This window comes from Alexandromys fortis, unplaced genomic scaffold (assembly GCF_014885135.2).
Source record: "Alexandromys fortis isolate MF-2015 unplaced genomic scaffold, M_Fortis_MF-2015_v1.1 scaffold_12, whole genome shotgun sequence".
In the NCBI taxonomy this organism is placed as follows: domain Eukaryota; kingdom Metazoa; phylum Chordata; class Mammalia; order Rodentia; family Cricetidae; genus Alexandromys; species Alexandromys fortis.
Window position 1 is genome coordinate 543,894 of NW_026067937.1, and position 18,179 is coordinate 562,072.

Sequence of the window (18,179 nt, forward strand, 5' to 3'; positions counted from 1 at the left end):
TTAGGTTCACCAGGTATACACTCCGTGACCTTTATTTATGGCTAGAAACCAATTATGAGTGAATACATCCCATGTTCATCTTTTTGGGTCTGGGTTACCTCGCTCAGGATAGTGTTTTCTATTTCCATCCATTTGCATGCAAAATTCGAGAAGTCATTGTTTTTTACCGCAGCATAATACTCTAATGTGTATATATTCCACACTTTCTTCATCCATTCTTCCATTGAAGGGCATCTAGGTTGTTTCCAGGTTCTGGCTATTACAAATAATGCTGCTATGAACATAGTTGAACAAATGCTTTTGTCATATGATAGGGCATCTCTTGGGTATATTCCCAAGAGTGGTATTGCTGGGTCCAGGGGTAGGTTGATCCCGAATTTCCTGAGAAACCGAAACACTGATTTCCAAAGTGGTTGCACAAGATTGCATTCCCACCAGCAATGGATGAGGGTACCCCTTCCTCCACAGCCTCTCTGGTTACTTATTTAAAGGGGAAAAAATTTACAGATCACCTTCCCAGACAACAGCCCTCTGAGCAATCAGGAAGGGAGTCTAGTCGCCAGAAGCAGAGCAGGAAGTAAGAGAGAGCGAGAAGGGAAGTGGCCGCTTTTTTAAAAGGAGAGAGACCATGCCCCAATGGGCTGGTATCTCAGCGGCTATTAGCTGGAGGAGCGGAAGGACCTCCCGCAACACCTCCCCCTTTTGTTTAAGTAAGAGAGTTCTAAACCTACTATGAAATTATATACAATAAGTACAAATATCCTATTCTAACTAGCTTAGGTCTTTTATAATAAATAGCTTGGCCAAGTCATGAGTGGAAAGTAACTACATTTATATAGTCTTCAACCCCATTATATAGATACATTTAAAATGTATACAAAGAAAATGGAAATAAGAAATTATTAAATCAAAAAATTCCTGGCACAAGACATCCAAAAAAATCTGAAACACTATGAAAAGACCAAGCCTAAGAATAATAGAATTAGAAAAATGAGACAAATCCCAGCTGAAAGACCAAGAAAATAGTTTCAACAAAATCATAGAAAAAGTATCTATATAATGATATTTTATTTGCATTTTAATAAATATAGCTTGCCTGAAGATCAGAATGTAAGCTAGCCAAGCTAGTCTGCCATACAGACTAGGCAGTGGTAGCACATACCTTTAATCTCAGTAGCCATAATAGTTAGCCATAGAGGCCAGGCAGTGATGGTGCACACCTTTAATTCCAGCACTAGAGAGGAATATAAAGTGGAATGAGACAGAAATTTACTCTCTTTTTAGTCTGAAGATTTTGTAATGGTAATTGCTTTCTAGTGGCTTAGCTGCTTTGCTTTTCTGATCTTTAAATTGAACTCAAAATCTGTCTATGGGTTTTTGTTATTTATGCTTCATCTGGCTCCCAACTTTTGGAGTACAAATTCATAAAAAAAATTATCTGTGGCTTTACAGCCACCAACAGGGCCAAAGTTACATGTGACCAAAGTCAACACCCCATCAGCTAGGTTTTCCTTTCTTTTTTTCCTTATGGGCTTTCACTGAACCCCACTGTCAAGCTGCTTCCAAGCTTGAAATCCAGTAAGGATTTTACTGTTCTGTGCAGCAGTGTTTCTTATATTTAAATACTTGGTGATTACTTTAGTATATGAAGAACACTTGTTTGCTTAAGTGTCCTAACCACAAATTTCCCTTCCTACTGTGCTCTTGAAGGTAAGATTCCCTAGCTGAGCATCTTTTCTTGGCAGAGGGATCTCTTGGGCTCTATTTCTGTTTTTCTTTGATCAGTAGCTTCAGTTCCCAATAATTTTGTGCAGCTACTCAAACAAGCCAATCACATCCTCTGTGACAACAAGGATGTACTTTGACAACATACTGCTCCTTCCTCTATGTGTTCTCACATGGTTTTGTTTCCTTGTCCACAAAATTGTGAGTAGATGTGATTAATCATCCATATCCAGTAAGGAGTGCTGGATGTTTGACTATCTCTGCAGCTTAAGTTTGGGATCTGGAGGTGATTACAACAGAATAATTCCTTTTGTTCAGCCCCTGCTTATGATATTGGAGTAGGGAAAGATCCAAATTTGAGCATTAGCATAAGTGACTAGTGAAATGTGTTCCAATCCTGAAACTTTATTGGTTTTTTTTTTCGCTTTTGCAATACAGTTTTATTAGCATTGATATTTTTCTAAAACAGGTAGCACATTTATTTATCGCTCTATCATTAGCTCCAGCCAGATTGCTCTGTAAATTGTATCTGTTCCTCTCAGCTGTTAGCTCAAAAAACATGACTTACTAGTTTCCCTCTCCCATTGGTATATTCGCCAGATAGCATAATAATTGCCACAGCAGAAATGCAGTCAATATTTGGCATGTAATCTAAGAGTAATCCAGAAATTACCCTTTCATCTAGAATTTGAGAAAAAAATTACCAGTACCAGTGAGCTGTGAATTTTCCCTTAAATGGCATAAGATATAAGTAAATGCTTTAAATGTGAATTGCCTAATGTTGTTAAAATACAAGCCCATTCCTTTCACATTCAGAGGGGAGAAAGAAAACTTCAAAATGTTACCCAATTTCTCTTTACTCATTCTCCTTCCAAAATGGATTATTGTTGCCTTAAGGCCTCTGCTGAAACCAAAGGGAAGCAGCTTCCTTTGCATAGGAAGGAGAACTGGAATGGCAACATGGTGATCCAAACTTCTTCCTGTCTGTTGAATCTGAATGCTTCATGCCCAGTTTGAAATTCTTGTTGGAAGAAGAATTCTTCAGTAGTTGTTTATTCCTGTCCTTATTTTATTCCTGACGTAAGGAGCTACATAATACCCCTGTCCTACATACCGGATAAACATGCATAACAGTCAAATACTGGGAGTGGGATGTCAGGACCACGGGGGGTGCACCCACCCACTGAGACAGTGGGGCTGATCTATTGGGAGCTCACCAAAGCCAGCTGGACTGTGACTGGAACAGCATGGGATAAAACCGGACTCTCTGATCATGGCGAACAATGAGGACTGATGAGAAGCCAAGGTCAATGGCAAGGGGTTTTGATCCTACTTCATGTTCTGGCTTGGTGGGAGCCTAGCCAGTTTGGATGTTAACCTTCCTAGACATGGAGGGAGGGGGGAGGACCTTGGACTTTCCACAGGACAGGGAACCATGACTGCTCTTTGGATAGGAGAGGGAGGGGGAGAGGAGTGGGGGGAGGGGGAGAAGAGAGGGGGGAGGGGGAGAAGAGTGGGGGAGGGGGAGGGAAATGGGAGGCTGGGAGGAGGCGGAAACTTTTTTTTCTTATTCTCAATAAAATAAATAAAAAAAAACATTTTCTCATGGTTCTTTTTATTACTTAGAGATTTGTATTTAACAGGTACCTAAAAACTACCTGTAAATGGGGTAGTATGGAATACATGTATACACTCTGTAATGTTTAAATTGGAATACAATAGCACATTGAAAATCTTTCTCTTCTCTAACTATGGTTTAGTAACTATACATTGAGCAACCTTTCTTATTTTCTTTTTTCCCCAACTCTTTTCTCATCACTGCAAGATACCCATACTGACCTCAACTTTGAGATCAGTGTATTAATATTTCACAGATGAATGCAAGTTATGTATTACTGTTCTCCTGCACAGTCTTCACTCACCTGGCACAGTGATTTCCACTTCCATCTGCATTGTTGCACACATAGCTGGATTCATTCCTTTTATGTGATTGAATAGCATTCATGATGTGTATGCATGTTTTATTAATATTATTTTTGTTTTATGCCTACTGTATTTGAATTTGCTTGTAAGTTAAGTAATTCTTTTGTAAGAATTTCATGTGCTGCCTTTCTTACTCATGAATGTAAGAAATTTTTAAAGAATAAAAACCTAGCCTGACAAAGGGCTATTTTTCTGATTTCTAAATATATACCTTCTCAAAAAGTATGATGCTAAGAAAGTTCATGATACTTTGTGTATTTATTTAGGGTAAATCATTCAGTGATAGGATGCACTCCCTTCCATTGGTCAGAAATGTAATGAAAGACTAACACAGCAGAATTCTCCTATCTTGGGTTTATTCACAGGAAACAGGTCCAGGCTTTGTTAGGCCAGTTCAGCGAGGCAGAGGCTTTGTTACTAAAAGCTGGAGTGCAGCCAGGGACTATCGATGGAGTTCTTTTGGATCTGGGGTGTTCCTCCATGCAACTTGATGTTCCTGAGCGGGGTTTCTCTCTTCGGAAGGATGGTCCCTTGGACATGAGGATGGATGGAGACAGGTGGGTATTAAAAAGCATTTCTTCTTACCACACATAAAAAAATCAATTTCTTAAAATCATTCTGAATTTAATTTCCTTGAAGACTGAAAAATTCCCAGCATACTCCCACATCCAGCACTGTCCATACATAGTAAATCAGCTGTGTTTGGTGCTCATTATAGACTTCAGTATTTCTTTAGCTTTGAAATATATTTACTGTCTTTACAGAATATAGTGAAGAGGTATTCAGAATGAGGAAATCAACTTTTATGGGATTTTTTTTCACCGAAAATATGGCTTTTTAATAGTAATTTGGAAAAAATTAATGCTGAAACAATTGCTTCATTTTTGTGCATGTCTAACTATGTATCTGTAAGAAGCAAGAGTAGCTGGATTTAATTGATATTCGTTTATAATGCTGCAACAACAAAAAAAAAAGTCTGACAGGATTCCTGTGGCCAGCGATTCTGTTTGTGTTCTATCTATTCTGCAGTCACCCTAGTTGTAGCTTCTCTAAAGTATTTGCAGTGTATGGCACTGCATCCTACATCACGACATAAATCAACACAGACTGTTACCTGTAACTCCCCTTCATTCTTTGGCGCTGTAAATATACTAATGCTTATTTACCATAATTCAATTCACATAGACACACAATCCATTTAATGGCATTATGTTGCATTGTAGGAAAGATTAGGAAAAGTTTCTTTTTCTACATTGATTTTAAAGCTTAAATTAGTACTGACATCTGAACCTACTAGTGGTACCATGCCAGAATAACCTATATCTCCAAAGTTTACCCCTGATTTTTGTGTGGACATTGAGTCATGCCATTAATATCCTGTGGTAAATACTTATATATGGCCTCTTACCTTGATATGAGTATTGATATGAGTGCTAAATTTGCATAGTGACATATTTATTAGAATTGTATTGTTTCCGAATCTTTTGCCTTCTTCTATTTGCAATATTAGCATTTATACAACTAAGAATATCATGATAAAATAAATCCTTTAACAACTAGCATCTAATAGTGAAGATCAGACATTCTCAACTTTGGAAATAAGGTGGGGTTGTATAATAATAAAATGTTGAATAAATCTATACTCTTCCCGTGTCTTGCTGAGGAAGAAAGGTATTTTCTGTAATACAGTGAACAAATCATCTAATTCATAGCAATGAATTACCATATTCTCAATGTAAAGCTTTTTGGGCAAGTTTTAATTTGTAAATCTACATCCATGAGTTTCTCCTCAGCAACTTCAAAATAAGATTGTTCCTGAGAATTAAGCCCTCAAGTCAATACCTTATGTTTGAAATTATAGTTTAAAATATATNAGATCATATGGACTATGACCTATATGAGTATTCAGAACAGGAAAATTAGTTTACTTGAATATATGGGAAAATGAAAGTCAGGCATACAAAGATGTGCACTGCACTGCAAATACAAGTAGGTAGGCCATGGGGGAAAAATTATATTTACACACACAGTGTTGTGATCTATCCAACCCCAGAAAGTGATAGATTCCTATGATAAAGACACTCACAAGAGTCATTTTCACACTGGATCACAGTAGAGTCTTAACTCTGTGTTTACCCAAATCTCACCAGCCACTGCTTTTATATTATATTATCTTCTCATGTAGCAGAGAGGAATTCCAAGCCTCAGGAACTTGAAAGGCTACTTCTTTTAGCAGATATAGTCTTTGTTGGGAGATAATAAACTGGCACCCAAGTTAAGACTTTCTCTTATGACTTTGGTTGTAGTGAGTCAAGGAAATCTTTGGACTGACAAGGGTTAAAAATTGTGTTTTCATAGAGGAGCAATGCTTCTTGTTCATCATATTAATGCCTGTTCTAATACAGATTTCTCACCTGCCAACTTCCAGAGTGATGTTCCTTTTGTTTTCTAGCATTGTGGAAACTTCCACATAAATATTTTGTGTTAATGGAACAGTAAGATAATATCATACCTTTCTTCATTAAATGCCACCTGATCAAAATGTTATTTTAATTTTTTTTTTAAGTAGAAAGTTAGCCAGGCAGTGGTGGCACACGCCTTTAATCCCAGCACTCGGGAGACAGAGGCAGGCGGATTTCTGTGAGTTCGAGGCCAGCCTGGTCTACAAGAGCTAGTTCCAGGACAGGAACCAAAAGCTACAGAGAAACCCTGTCTCGAAAAATCCAAAATAAATAAATAAATAAATAAATAAATAAATAAATAAATAAATAAATGTAGAAAGTTATGAAAAACTAAATCCATCCATTCTGTCTTATAGTTGCCTTAATAGAGCTAAAGGTCTGAATAGCAAGGATTGTCCCCAGTGGGCAGTGGCTTGGGTAACTAAATTCATAAGTAGGTAAAATCTAGCAGGGATTTTTGTCTTTTATAGTCAAAATGATGGCTGGCAAATATATGAATTGGAAATATCTGAAGGTCACGAATGTTTATCACCCAGTCATTATATTGTCTGTATTTACTATGTTATGTGGGCCTCCTCTCCCAACAACTTAATAATTGAGATAATAATTGTTATATTCATTTCCAAGATTAAAATTGAGAGTCTACTACATTTAAAACTTTATCCAATATAACAAGACTGCAATTCCTTTGTAGTTCACTACAACCTTAAAAGAAAGGATCTTCATTTTGCAAGCCAAAAAAAGCAAACCACTGAGATCAAAGTTAGGGCTACTATATAAAACATTCATTGGTACAGGGCTTCAAAAGAAAATGAGGCTGACAGTTTGAGAGGGTGGGAAGAGCTAGGGTGAAGAAAGTTGACATAGTATAATCACATTTCAATTTAAAACATACATAAATAAATAAAAGTAAGCCAAAATGAAAAATAAAATCATCATACATGGAATATGATGTTTCTTACTCCTGAATAAAATAAGAGAAAGAGACTACGCGTTTGAGAGATAGACAAGCAGACATGGAAAATGGAGTACAAGAATCAAAGTTTCTCCTGAATGCACAAGCGTGTTAACAAAGTAATAATTTTCCAAGAGAATTTGAGATGTTTTTCAACCTCAATGTCGCTTAAACCTCAGGTCTTAATGCTCCTGTATCTTTGGAACTCATGACTGTTCACAGTATGAAACTAATAATCCAACATATTTGTGTGGGAGTAGTAACTGTACTACTGTTAGATGTTCCTAGTAAGTCAAGTCATGACTAGCTCATCAGTTAGAATGCTTTGACCCACTTCTCTAATTGGAAATAAACTAGAATGATCTGACAGCGAACACTATTTTATGCTAGTATAATTTAGTCTGTGTGGTCAGAACTTGGAATTTCTTTTTGTGCCATACTTCAAAATAATATTTAGGCTTTTTCAGTCAGTACCGTTTATTTTGAAGCTTTAATCCATGATGACATTTTTCACTAATGCCTGAGCTAATATCAAATATTCAAAACATGCACAGTTAGCATTAGGTCTTTTTAGTTATTGCACGGGGAAGCTGCCTATTGTCTTCTTGTGTAGACTTTCTAAGTTGGGTTTTGCAGTTGTTCCACATATGTTTTTTGCTGACATAGATTACTCACTAGCGTTTAGACTTGATCAGCTATCATCTGTCAGCATTGTGTCTCCTATTCTAAAAAAAAAAAGAATATTTCAATCAGTAACTTAAATTTTGAATAAGTTAAATCTAAACATTCTTCTCTTTTATCTTAAGAGAAAGAAAGCTACAAGATCATTAATAACTTTTTATAAATGAAAGTTAAAGATTAACAAAATACTATAACCTCCCATTTCCTTGACCTCAATGAATGCTTCAGGTTCCTCTTGCCATAATGATTACTATGTAAAACAGAAACTCTTTCATTTGTGTGCTATTTCAGTCTGCTTCAGAATTTCTTCTAGGCAATGTGTGACAAATGCCTGTGTTCATCTTTCCAGTACTCTGAAGTATCAACTCTCGTCAATGAAAATGGTGTCAGTAAACTGGTTGGCTCTTTTTGCACAGGTATCCTGACATGCCCACTGCTGCTGATGTTGTGAATGCTTTAGATCAACAAGCACTTGCATCCATCTTTAGAGCATATGGAGAGGAGAAGCATGCCAAGAAAATTGCTTCTGCAATCATTCAAGCACGCAGCATATACCCTATCTCTAGAACCCAGCAGCTTGCCAGCATTGTTGCAGGTACCCTCATTAATTCTCTCCCATGTCTAAGAGTAAAAATTAAATAAATATCTGTTACATACATATGTATACACACACGTGTGTGTGTGTGTGTGTGTGTGTGTGTGTGTGTGTGTGTGTGTGTGTGTGTGTGTGTGTGTGTTCCTCCCTGTCTGGCTCCCAGAGGGATTCATTTGTATGTGAAATCTTTCAGAATAGCATTCTTTATATCTTTCTCAAATGTCAGGTTTCTTTCTTTTTTTTTCTTTTTCTTTTTTTAGCTTTCTCTCTTTGACGGCTCTAATACTGCACACACCTTTTAAAAATTATTTGCCATAGGTGGCTGATTAATATAATAGAAATTTTATATGTGGTAATTTATCATCTGTGCTGACCAAGGTGAAAGATGGAATGACAAGTTTTAAAGAATGTCTTGATCCATCACAGTGGTTGATTAGCATCCTGTATGAGATTTGTCATTACTGCTCATATTTCTGCATTTTAATATTTCAGGCAAAAGGAGAATTGCATTGCCCGACTGCTAAAATAAAACTCAGTGACTCATACATCTATTCTAAACAATCAGCTAACAAAGGGTATGTGATGTATAGGTTATTCTACTTTGTGGATGCTAACTAAATCAGCCTAAGGGACTTATTGAAACATTTCATCTTTTCTGCTGTTCACCACCATAAACTTCTTGAACCGGATTCTAGCTATGAGGTGCTTTTTTGTACCCTTTCCATTTGAAGCCAAAGCTGTTTCACAGCTATGTTTTGAAGAAAGTTTCTCTAAGTAAAAAATGCAAATCCTGCAGTTATTTAACAGAATTACAGTGGTAAATTATTCATCTTGTTGAGCCAACAAAAATGCTGTATCACTTTTATATACCAAAAATATTAAGATTGTTTTTATTGTTTCTTATTAAATTGTGCAAGTAATAAGTAAATACAAGACATAGTATAGCATTTTCTAATTACTCAGTAATTAGATAGATAGCTAAGGCTATCATAATACTAGATGGAGTTTAAGGAATAAAAATGATAAATTCACTCAAATCATTAAACTGTCTTATAATAATTGTTTATAGCATAATTAAATAATATTATATTCTATTTAACATAATAAAGTATAAAGAATTTATTAAGTCTTTAATATTTTAAGGTGTCTTTGTCAGGCCCTTCCCAATTTAATACCTTGTATTGAAGTTGGAACAGAATTCCTATTGGTTTTTAAACATACAGTATTTTATGATTTTCCCCCAAAAGAGTTTATAGAAGCATTTTAGCAGGTAACAGATTCACCTTCTCCTTGTATATGTTGCCCTTCTCATTCTTTACTCACCAGGCATCTCTACTTCTCCTTGCTGTCTTTAAGAAGCACTGAATGCCATTTTCTGGGAGAAATCATATTATTTATTCATAAGAAAACACAGTTTTGTCTGGTACTGAATGAGGGTTTGTAGCTAACAAGCACCCCAGAGATTGTTCTGTTGAAACATTTACCTCAGAACTTGTGAAATCAGTTCTAAAGAGGACCAATGGTTTGCTCCAGACCACAGTCTAATAAAGGACAGTTAGTACTCATTAAAATTTAGGAGACAATGAATATGAGACATAATTGGGAATATAGCTTTAAGAAATTAAGTTAGTTCTTTTGTTTCTGGATCTTGATCTGTGAACTTGGTGAAATACTTTGTGTGTATGTGATAGAAATGATATGAACATATATAACAGGACCAATGTAACTATTCCTTGGAATATTATAATGTTAAGATCACATTAATGCTATATTAACAATGAGTTAAAGTGAGAATATTCACATATAGCAAGGAAAAAGTTGTTAATGGCATTAAAAGTTCTCTGAGTCTGTTTTTATGTTTTTAATATCAGTTAATAGAAATACAACTGTATTGAGAGCAATATGACTTTTTGAAAAAGCAAAAACCATGATATTTCAGAAAGAGAAAACTTTGACATACCAGAATTGAGCTGAGAGAATAGAAACTTTAATAGATCTATAGTGAGCAATGAGATTAGAGTTTTCCAGCTAAAACAGTTCAAGTATAGATGTATTCTCTACTGAATTCTATGAAACCTTTGAAGAACTAAGCAACTCTCCATAGAACTACCCATAAAATAGAAGGTAAAGAAATGATACCAAGTTCATTTTATCCAAGCTGAATATATATAACAAGAACAAAAATAAATTATGACTCACTCTCTGGTCATACATGCCACATTTTTAATTTTTTAAATTTTAAATTATAATATAATTATATGCTTTCCTCCCTCTAACCCATCCCATATATCCTTTCTTGATCTTTTCAAACTCATGGCTCCTTTTTTCATTCATTGTTGATGGTGTATATGTGTGTGTTTCTAAGTACATAACTAACCCTGCCCAATATGTATAATGTTGCTTGCATGTATGTTTTCAGGATGAACATTTGCTATTGGATAATCAGTTGGTGTCCTCTTCCATGAAAAAGAATATTTTCTTCACACCCACTAATCCTTGGTCATCTGTAGTATTTTGTATAGTGCTGAGGCCTCCTGGCTTTCCTCTTCCACATTAGCATCAACGTTGTTGGTTTCCTTGTTCAGACCAATCATGTTGGTAAGACTATATGGGTGTAGCACTTCTGTTATTACTGGGAGACACAATCTCACAGCAAACACCTTTTTTCTCTGCCTCTTAAAATTATTCAACCCCCCTCTTCCACAAGGATTACTGAGTCTTAAATGTGTGAGTTGTATTGTAGATGTATCTGTTAGTGCTGGACTCTAAAAATCTACATTTTGATTAATTGTGGTTTTCTAAAATGGTCTTTGCCTATTGCAGACAGATTATTTCTTGATGAGGGCTGAGAACAACACTTTCCTGTGGGGATAAGGACAAATATTTAGACTGCAGTTGGGGTTTATCCTCGTTGAGTAAAGCAGTGATTGTAAGCTCTTAGAGCCAGGACATCACCAGCTCTGGTCAGTTGGCTAGGTTTTCAGTGAAGAATTGCAAACCGAATTCAACAACACATTCAACTTTGCAGTGTTAACAAAGTCTTGCTTCACACAAAAGAGCCCTGTGTTTATAGCATTTACTACTGACATTAGATAACTGAACTAAATATTCCATAGAATGATGAAATATTGACTATGAAATAAAGACATACAGAGTAGGTTGTTTCTTCACAAAACTCTTTTTTTGGTTGTGCAGAAGTCTCTTAATTTCATGTAATACAATTTATCGATTCTTGACACTATTTCTGAACATGGTTGAGACTTTTTCAGACAGTCAGTTCTTACCAGGACCAAATGGACTTTGTTTCAAGGATGCAAGGACTGCTCAAAAAACACAAATCAATAAATGCAAAGCGCCTTATGACTACATTCAATGACTGAAATTGCATAAATATCTCAATAGTTACACAAAGGTCTTTGATGGAAACTAAAATACTCTATTGATAAAAGCTTTGAAGAAAATAATAATGGAAGAACTTTTTTTTTTTTTATTTTCGAGACAGGGTTTCTCCGTAGCTTGCTTTTTGTCCTGTCCTGGAACTAGTGAAACATTTCTTTTTTTTTAATTAATTAATTATTAAAGATTTCTGTCTAGGGCAATGAGCCTATAATTCGGGATCTTAGAGAAGCTAAATAAGAAGGAGAACCCAAAGAAAAACATATAGACATCCTCCTGAATATTAACCTTCATCAGGCAATGAAAGGAGACAGAGACAGAGACAGAGACCCACACTGGAGCACCGGACTGAAATCTCAAGGTCCAAATCAGGAGCACAAGGAGAGAGAGCACGGGCAAGGAACTCAGGACCGCGAGGGGTGCACCCACACACTGAGACAAAGGGGATGTTCTATCGGGAACTCACCAAGGCCAGCTGGCCTGGGTCTGAAAAAGCCTGGGATAAAACCGGTCTCGCTGAACATAGTGGACAATGAGGACTACTGAGAACTCAAGAACAATGGCAATGGGTTTTTGAAACATTTCTTAACATAATAAGAGTATATATATCACATCTATAGTCAGCATTTACTCAATGAAGAAAACCTACAAAAATTTTCACTCTATTGAGGAATAACACAAAAATTTCTTCTTTCTTCATTCATCCAATATTGTCATAAAATCTTTACTAGAGTAATAATACATATTTATTATATCATTAAATAAATTAAAGTCATATAAATAGGACAGGAAGAAGTAAATTCTTCTTGAAGGTGACATGATCCTATACATTTTAAAAAAATGAAGATTCTAGTAGAATCTTATAGAAATTTCTGGTAGAAAACTTTGAGCTGATTAACAAATGATAGTATACAATGTTAATATATAAATCAACAGTTTACGAATATATTGATAACAAATCACCTGAGGAGGAACTGAAGAAAACAAACACTTCGATAATAATTGCAAAAAATGAAACAAATGAAGTTGAAGAGATGGGTCAGCTGATAAGTACTTGCTGCACAGCATGAGAGCATCTTTTATCCAAGAACTCACTTCAAAATGATGAACATGATTACCATAGCCAGAACCTGGAAACAACCTAAATGCTCCTCAGTCAAAGAATGGATAAGGAATATGTGGTATATTTACACAATGGAGTACTACACAGCAGAAAAAAATAATGACATCTTGAGTTTTGCAAGAAAAATGGATGGAGCAAGAAAACATCATTTTGAATGAGATAACCCAGACCCAGAAATACAATTATCACATGTACTAACTCATAAGTGGTTTTTAAACATAGAGCAAAGAAAACCTGCCCACAAATCACAATCCCAGAGAACTTAGACAACAATGAGGACCCTAACAAAGACATACATAGATCTAAACTATATTAGAAGTAGAAAAAGAGAAGATCTCCTGAGTAAATTGGGAGCATGGGGACTTCGGGGGAGGGTTAAGGGGGAGGGTAGAGGCAGGGAGGGAGCAGAGAAAATGTAGAGTACAATAAAAGTAAAATAATAAAATAATGATGAACATGAGCCAGGCGGTGGTGGCACACACTTTTTATCCCCAGCACTCGAGAGGCAGAGACAGATGGATCTCTGTGAGTTCGAGGCCAGCTGGGTCTACAAGAGCTAGATCAAGACAGGTTGCAAATCTACAGAGAAACCCTGTCTGGGAAAAAAAAATGATGACCTTGGTGGCACATGTGTGTTAGCCCAGTACTGGGAAGGTCGAGTCAGGGGGAAACATCATCAGACAGCCTGGTCAACTAGGCAAGATTCAAACCTTGTTTGAAACAAAGTGGCAGGAGCGGTGCTGAAAAGATAACTCTATGGGTGAGGGTTCTTCCTCCTCTTTCAGAGGACTCAGGTTTAGTTCCCATCACCCCCATAGCAGACAGACTCACAGAATCTAAAATAGACATATAAACACAAAATAAATTATTTTAAAAATAGCAGGTAGATAGCACCCGAGGAATGGCACTTGAAGTTGGTCCTTGGCACCTCACACTCATGGACTGGCAAAATTAATATTGTGAAAATTACTGTGTTTCTAAAAGTCATGTTATCTTGCTAATTCTTACAAGTTGAAATATTCTCTCCTAGAAGAATAGAAAGTCATAAGAATCTGTGCGACATTACTCCTTAGATTCCAGAAACTTATGAAACTTAACAGGCTTAGGAGGCTCAGAGAGTTACAAACAAGATTTCCAGAACCCTCTCCCAATTACAAAAGCTATGAATAACTATTAAACAGAAAAGATTCTACATGAAGCTTCCTACAGTTAGTCAGATAGCTACAGGTTTGAAGTTTTCATGAGTTGTCACCAGTATTAAGTTTTATGATAATAATGCTGCCTTTGATGGCTCCTGTAAGTAACTCTAATAAACTCATTTCATCAGGCTACACTTGGTTGGGATTGTTATTTTTGTCTTTTGTTGTTACCCTACCTCAAGTGAGTATATGTGTTTTCATGTATTCTCAGGAACAGTCACATAACAGTGATCTACAAATTCAGTACAATGCCAACCAAATTTTCAGTAATGTTTCTCACAGAACTTGAGAAACCTATCCTAAATTTTACATAGAAGCACAAAATATCCCAGATTATCAAAGCAATCCTGAACAAAAAGCATAATGCTGGAGCTATCATAATTTCTGATTTCAAATTACAGAATCATAAAAATAGCATGGTGAGGTCTCAAAAGTAAACATGAAATTTAACAGAATAAGATAGAATTCCCAAATATATACAATACCAGTGGCCCAACTGATTTATGATAGATATAGAAAACATTCTTTAGAGAAGAAATAGTGCTTTTCAAAAATAGTGCTATGAAATTGATATCCACATGTAGAAGAATGAGATTAGACCCACCTCTCATCTTGCTTAAAATTCAGTTGATGTGGATCAAAGACCATAATGTATTTCTTGAGACTTTAAAATGATTGGAGCAATATAGAGAGAAAGCAGTTGAAGATATAGGATGAGAATTGACTTCCTGAAAAAGATTCAGCTGTGCTCAGAAATTATGTCAAGAATTGATAAATTGGAGTACGTGAACATAAAAACCTACACAGCTAAGGAAACAAGGTTGTAAAGAAAGATCCTACTCTGTGTGTCTTTTCTTTCATAGTAAATATTTAGTAATTTTATGTAATATTTAGTTCAGTTACCTAATGTCAGCAGTAAATGTTATGAACACAGAGCTCTTTTGATTAAAGCAAAACTTTATGTTAACATTACAAAGTGGAATGCTACCTTGAAGCAATTTCTAGAACAGCAGAAAGGTCTTGCTTGTCAGGCTGACAAATGACAATGTGGTATGAGAGCTGCTTATTGAAGGCAACAGCAACGAGATGACACCTGCTAGTGATGATCAGTTCCTAGAGATGCCAGTATGGAAGTGTTTCTGACTGGCGAGCCTCATGCAATAGAAATGTGTTCTTCCACTTCTAAGACATGAGCTAAAGTGGAATCAGCAGGACGCTGGCTGAGATTCTTCCTCAGCTTTTCTTAGAACTTACTAGCTGCCAGTAGAGCATGTCAGATCTACTGTATCTTGTGGATGGCTCTGCCTCTAACTACAGCCACTTGACATTGACCCCCCTGCCTCTGTTTTTGCTTTGAATTTCCTTTTGGTTTTCTTTCTTTCTTTCTTTCTTTCTTTCTTTCTTTCTTTCTTTCTTTCTTTCCTTCTTTTCTTTTCTTTTCTTTTCTTTCTTTTCTTTCTTCTTTCTTTTTTTCTTTCTTCTGTTTGTTCATTCGTTCTTTCTTACCTTTCTTTCTTTTTTTTTAATAAGAAACCACTCTTCTGTGATTCAGGACCCATCTGAATTCAGTATGTGCTTTACTTACCTTTCTGACATTCATAAAAATCTTGTTTTAGGGCAGAGCACAATCACAGGTTCTGGGTAGATGCAAACAGTGGAGGGCAGATACTCTTCAAAGCAGTGTAATTCCTAAGCAATAGGTTTGTTAAGAAACAAGTATTTTCGTCAAGCTAAATGTACAAAGGCTATATTCGAAAGCCTTTCTGCTTTGAATAAATTCCCATTAATGTCTTAAAATTTGCCTATATATTAAAGATATATATACATATATATGTATGTATATATATATATTCCAGAACACCAGGATATAGCCTATTCAGTTCCTCACACATCTTAAAACTCATGTTTTCATGGAAATATAAATAACTTCTTTAGAACCTCACATGGAGTCATAATATCCTCAGTAAAAGTCCACAGTCCATCAGATCAATGTGCAGTAATGTGTAAACCTAAATCCTATGACTTTTGCTAGCATTAGGAATATCACAGTGGTTCCCAAAGACAAAAGTCAGGCTCTCAGTTAGAATTCTACTGTCACCACTGTTATGTATTTTGCTGTGATCTCCAGCAGGTAGGGCTGTAGCAGAGTCAATCCTGCTGGTCTCAACCTGGGACTGAGCAGGATGGTGAGTGTGGATGACTTAAACCTCCCTTCTTGGCCACCTGAGAAAAACACACTGAGTCTTGTTGAAGCAGGATCTCGTTTAATTGTATTACACAGGAACTTGTTTAGGGTTGTGATAGGGGGTGGAAGTCTTGGAATGGGGTGAGGTGGAATAAGGAATAATGGCCAATAATATTCTGCCACGTTAATGGTGGCTGGGCAGAGGCTGGTTTAGGTAGGGCTGTGCGGAGTCACTTATATGAGAAAGTCATGACCATACAGGTCACCAAACTCAATTGCCCCGACCTCTTGAGGCCAAACAGTATTTTATAAACCATAGTAACATAAGTTATAATCATTTTATAATTCCCCATATTTCCTCTGGAACTTGACTGTTGATTTTTCTACACATATTCATATACTATTTAGAAAAATACTTGTGTTTTTATCAATTTAACACACATATAGTATTATGTACAATATATATATTCCCTCCAAAATACTTTATAAATAATAATTAACATTTTAAGTATAACTTTTTTCTAGTGTTATTATAAATGAAGCAGTAAAGCTAAAAAGATTAAGAAATAAAAAAGGCTATGAGTCATTTACCAAATGTCAGTTTAGAAGTAAACTGTTCCATCCGATTCAGTGTGCTCAGATTTATATTGAGGACTTTAATCCATTTGGAGTTTGGTTATGTGCATGGGGATAGATACAGATATATTTTCATTCTTCTATATGTTGATACACAGTTATGCTAACACCGTTTATTGAAGATGCTTTGTTTTTTTCATTGTATAATTTTAGCTTATTTGTCAAAAATCAGGTATTCATAGGTATGTGGATTAATAACCGGGACTTTGATTTGATTCCATTAGTCAATATCTCTGTTTTTATGCCAATACCAAGCTGTTTTCATTACTGTAGCTCTGTAATTAAGCTTGATATCAGGGATGGTGATGCCTCCAGAAGTTCCTTTATTGTACAGGATTGTTTTGGCAATCCTGGGTTTTTTGTTTCTCTGTATGAAGTTTATTTTTGTTCTTTCAAGGTCTGTAAGAGTTGTGTTGGGATTTTGATGGGGATTGCATTGAATCTATAGATTGCTTTTGGTAGGATTGCCATTTTTACTATGTTGATTCTACCTGTCGAAGAACATGGGAGATCTTTCCATTTTCTAATATCTTGTTCAGTTTCTTTCTTCAAAGAATTAAAGTTCTTGTCAAATAGGTCTTTCACTTCTTTAGTTAGTGTTACCCCAAGATATTTTATGTTATTTGTGGCTGTTATGAAAGGTGATGTTTCTCTGACTTCGTTCTCAGCTTCTTTATCATTTGTATATAGGAGGGCTACTGATTTTTTTTATTTGATCTTGTATCCTGCCACATTAATGAAGGTATTTATCAGTTATAGGTGTTCCCTGGTAGAGTTGGCATCCCATATGTATACTATCATATCATCTGCAAATAACAAAAGTTTGACTTCTTCTTTTCCATTATCCCCTTGATCTCCTTTTGTTGTCTTATTGCTATAGCCAGAACTTCGTGAACTATGTTAAAGAGATATGGTGAGAGTGGACAGCCTTTTCTTGTTTTTGATTTTAGTGGAATCACTTTGAGTTTCTCTCCATTTAATTCGATGTTGACTGTCGGCTTGCTGTATATTTTATTATTATGTTTAGATATGTTCCATGTATCCCTGATCTCTCCAAGACCTTTATCATGAAGGGATGTTAGATGTTGTTGAATGCATTTTGAACATCTGATGAGATGATCATATTTTTTTAAATATAATTTTTTATTGAAAAAAAATTTCCGCCTCCTCCCCACCTCCCATTTCCCTCCCCGTCCCCCTTTTCCCCCCTCCTCCCTCTCCTCTCCCCCTCCCCCCATC

The 18,179-nt window shown here is 35.9% G+C and overlaps 1 protein-coding gene across 2 annotated transcripts in view; it reads left to right on the forward strand.

The window, feature by feature from the left end:
* Positions 1-18,179, forward strand: part of Mettl15 (methyltransferase 15, mitochondrial 12S rRNA N4-cytidine) — a 185,103-nt gene that overhangs the window by 142,933 nt on the left and 23,991 nt on the right. The window contains exons 5-7 of one of the 2 annotated variants that reach the window (XR_007592640.1): positions 4,074-4,265; positions 8,223-8,401; positions 8,894-8,976. Coding sequence is in view for 1 of the 2 variants with exons in the window: in XM_050146938.1 (XP_050002895.1) it covers positions 4,074-4,265; positions 8,223-8,401 (371 nt within the window). In the remaining variant the exon portion in view is untranslated. The remainder of the gene's footprint in view (positions 1-4,073; positions 4,266-8,222; positions 8,402-8,893; positions 8,977-18,179) is intronic. The other variant, XM_050146938.1, reaches the window with a different exon arrangement.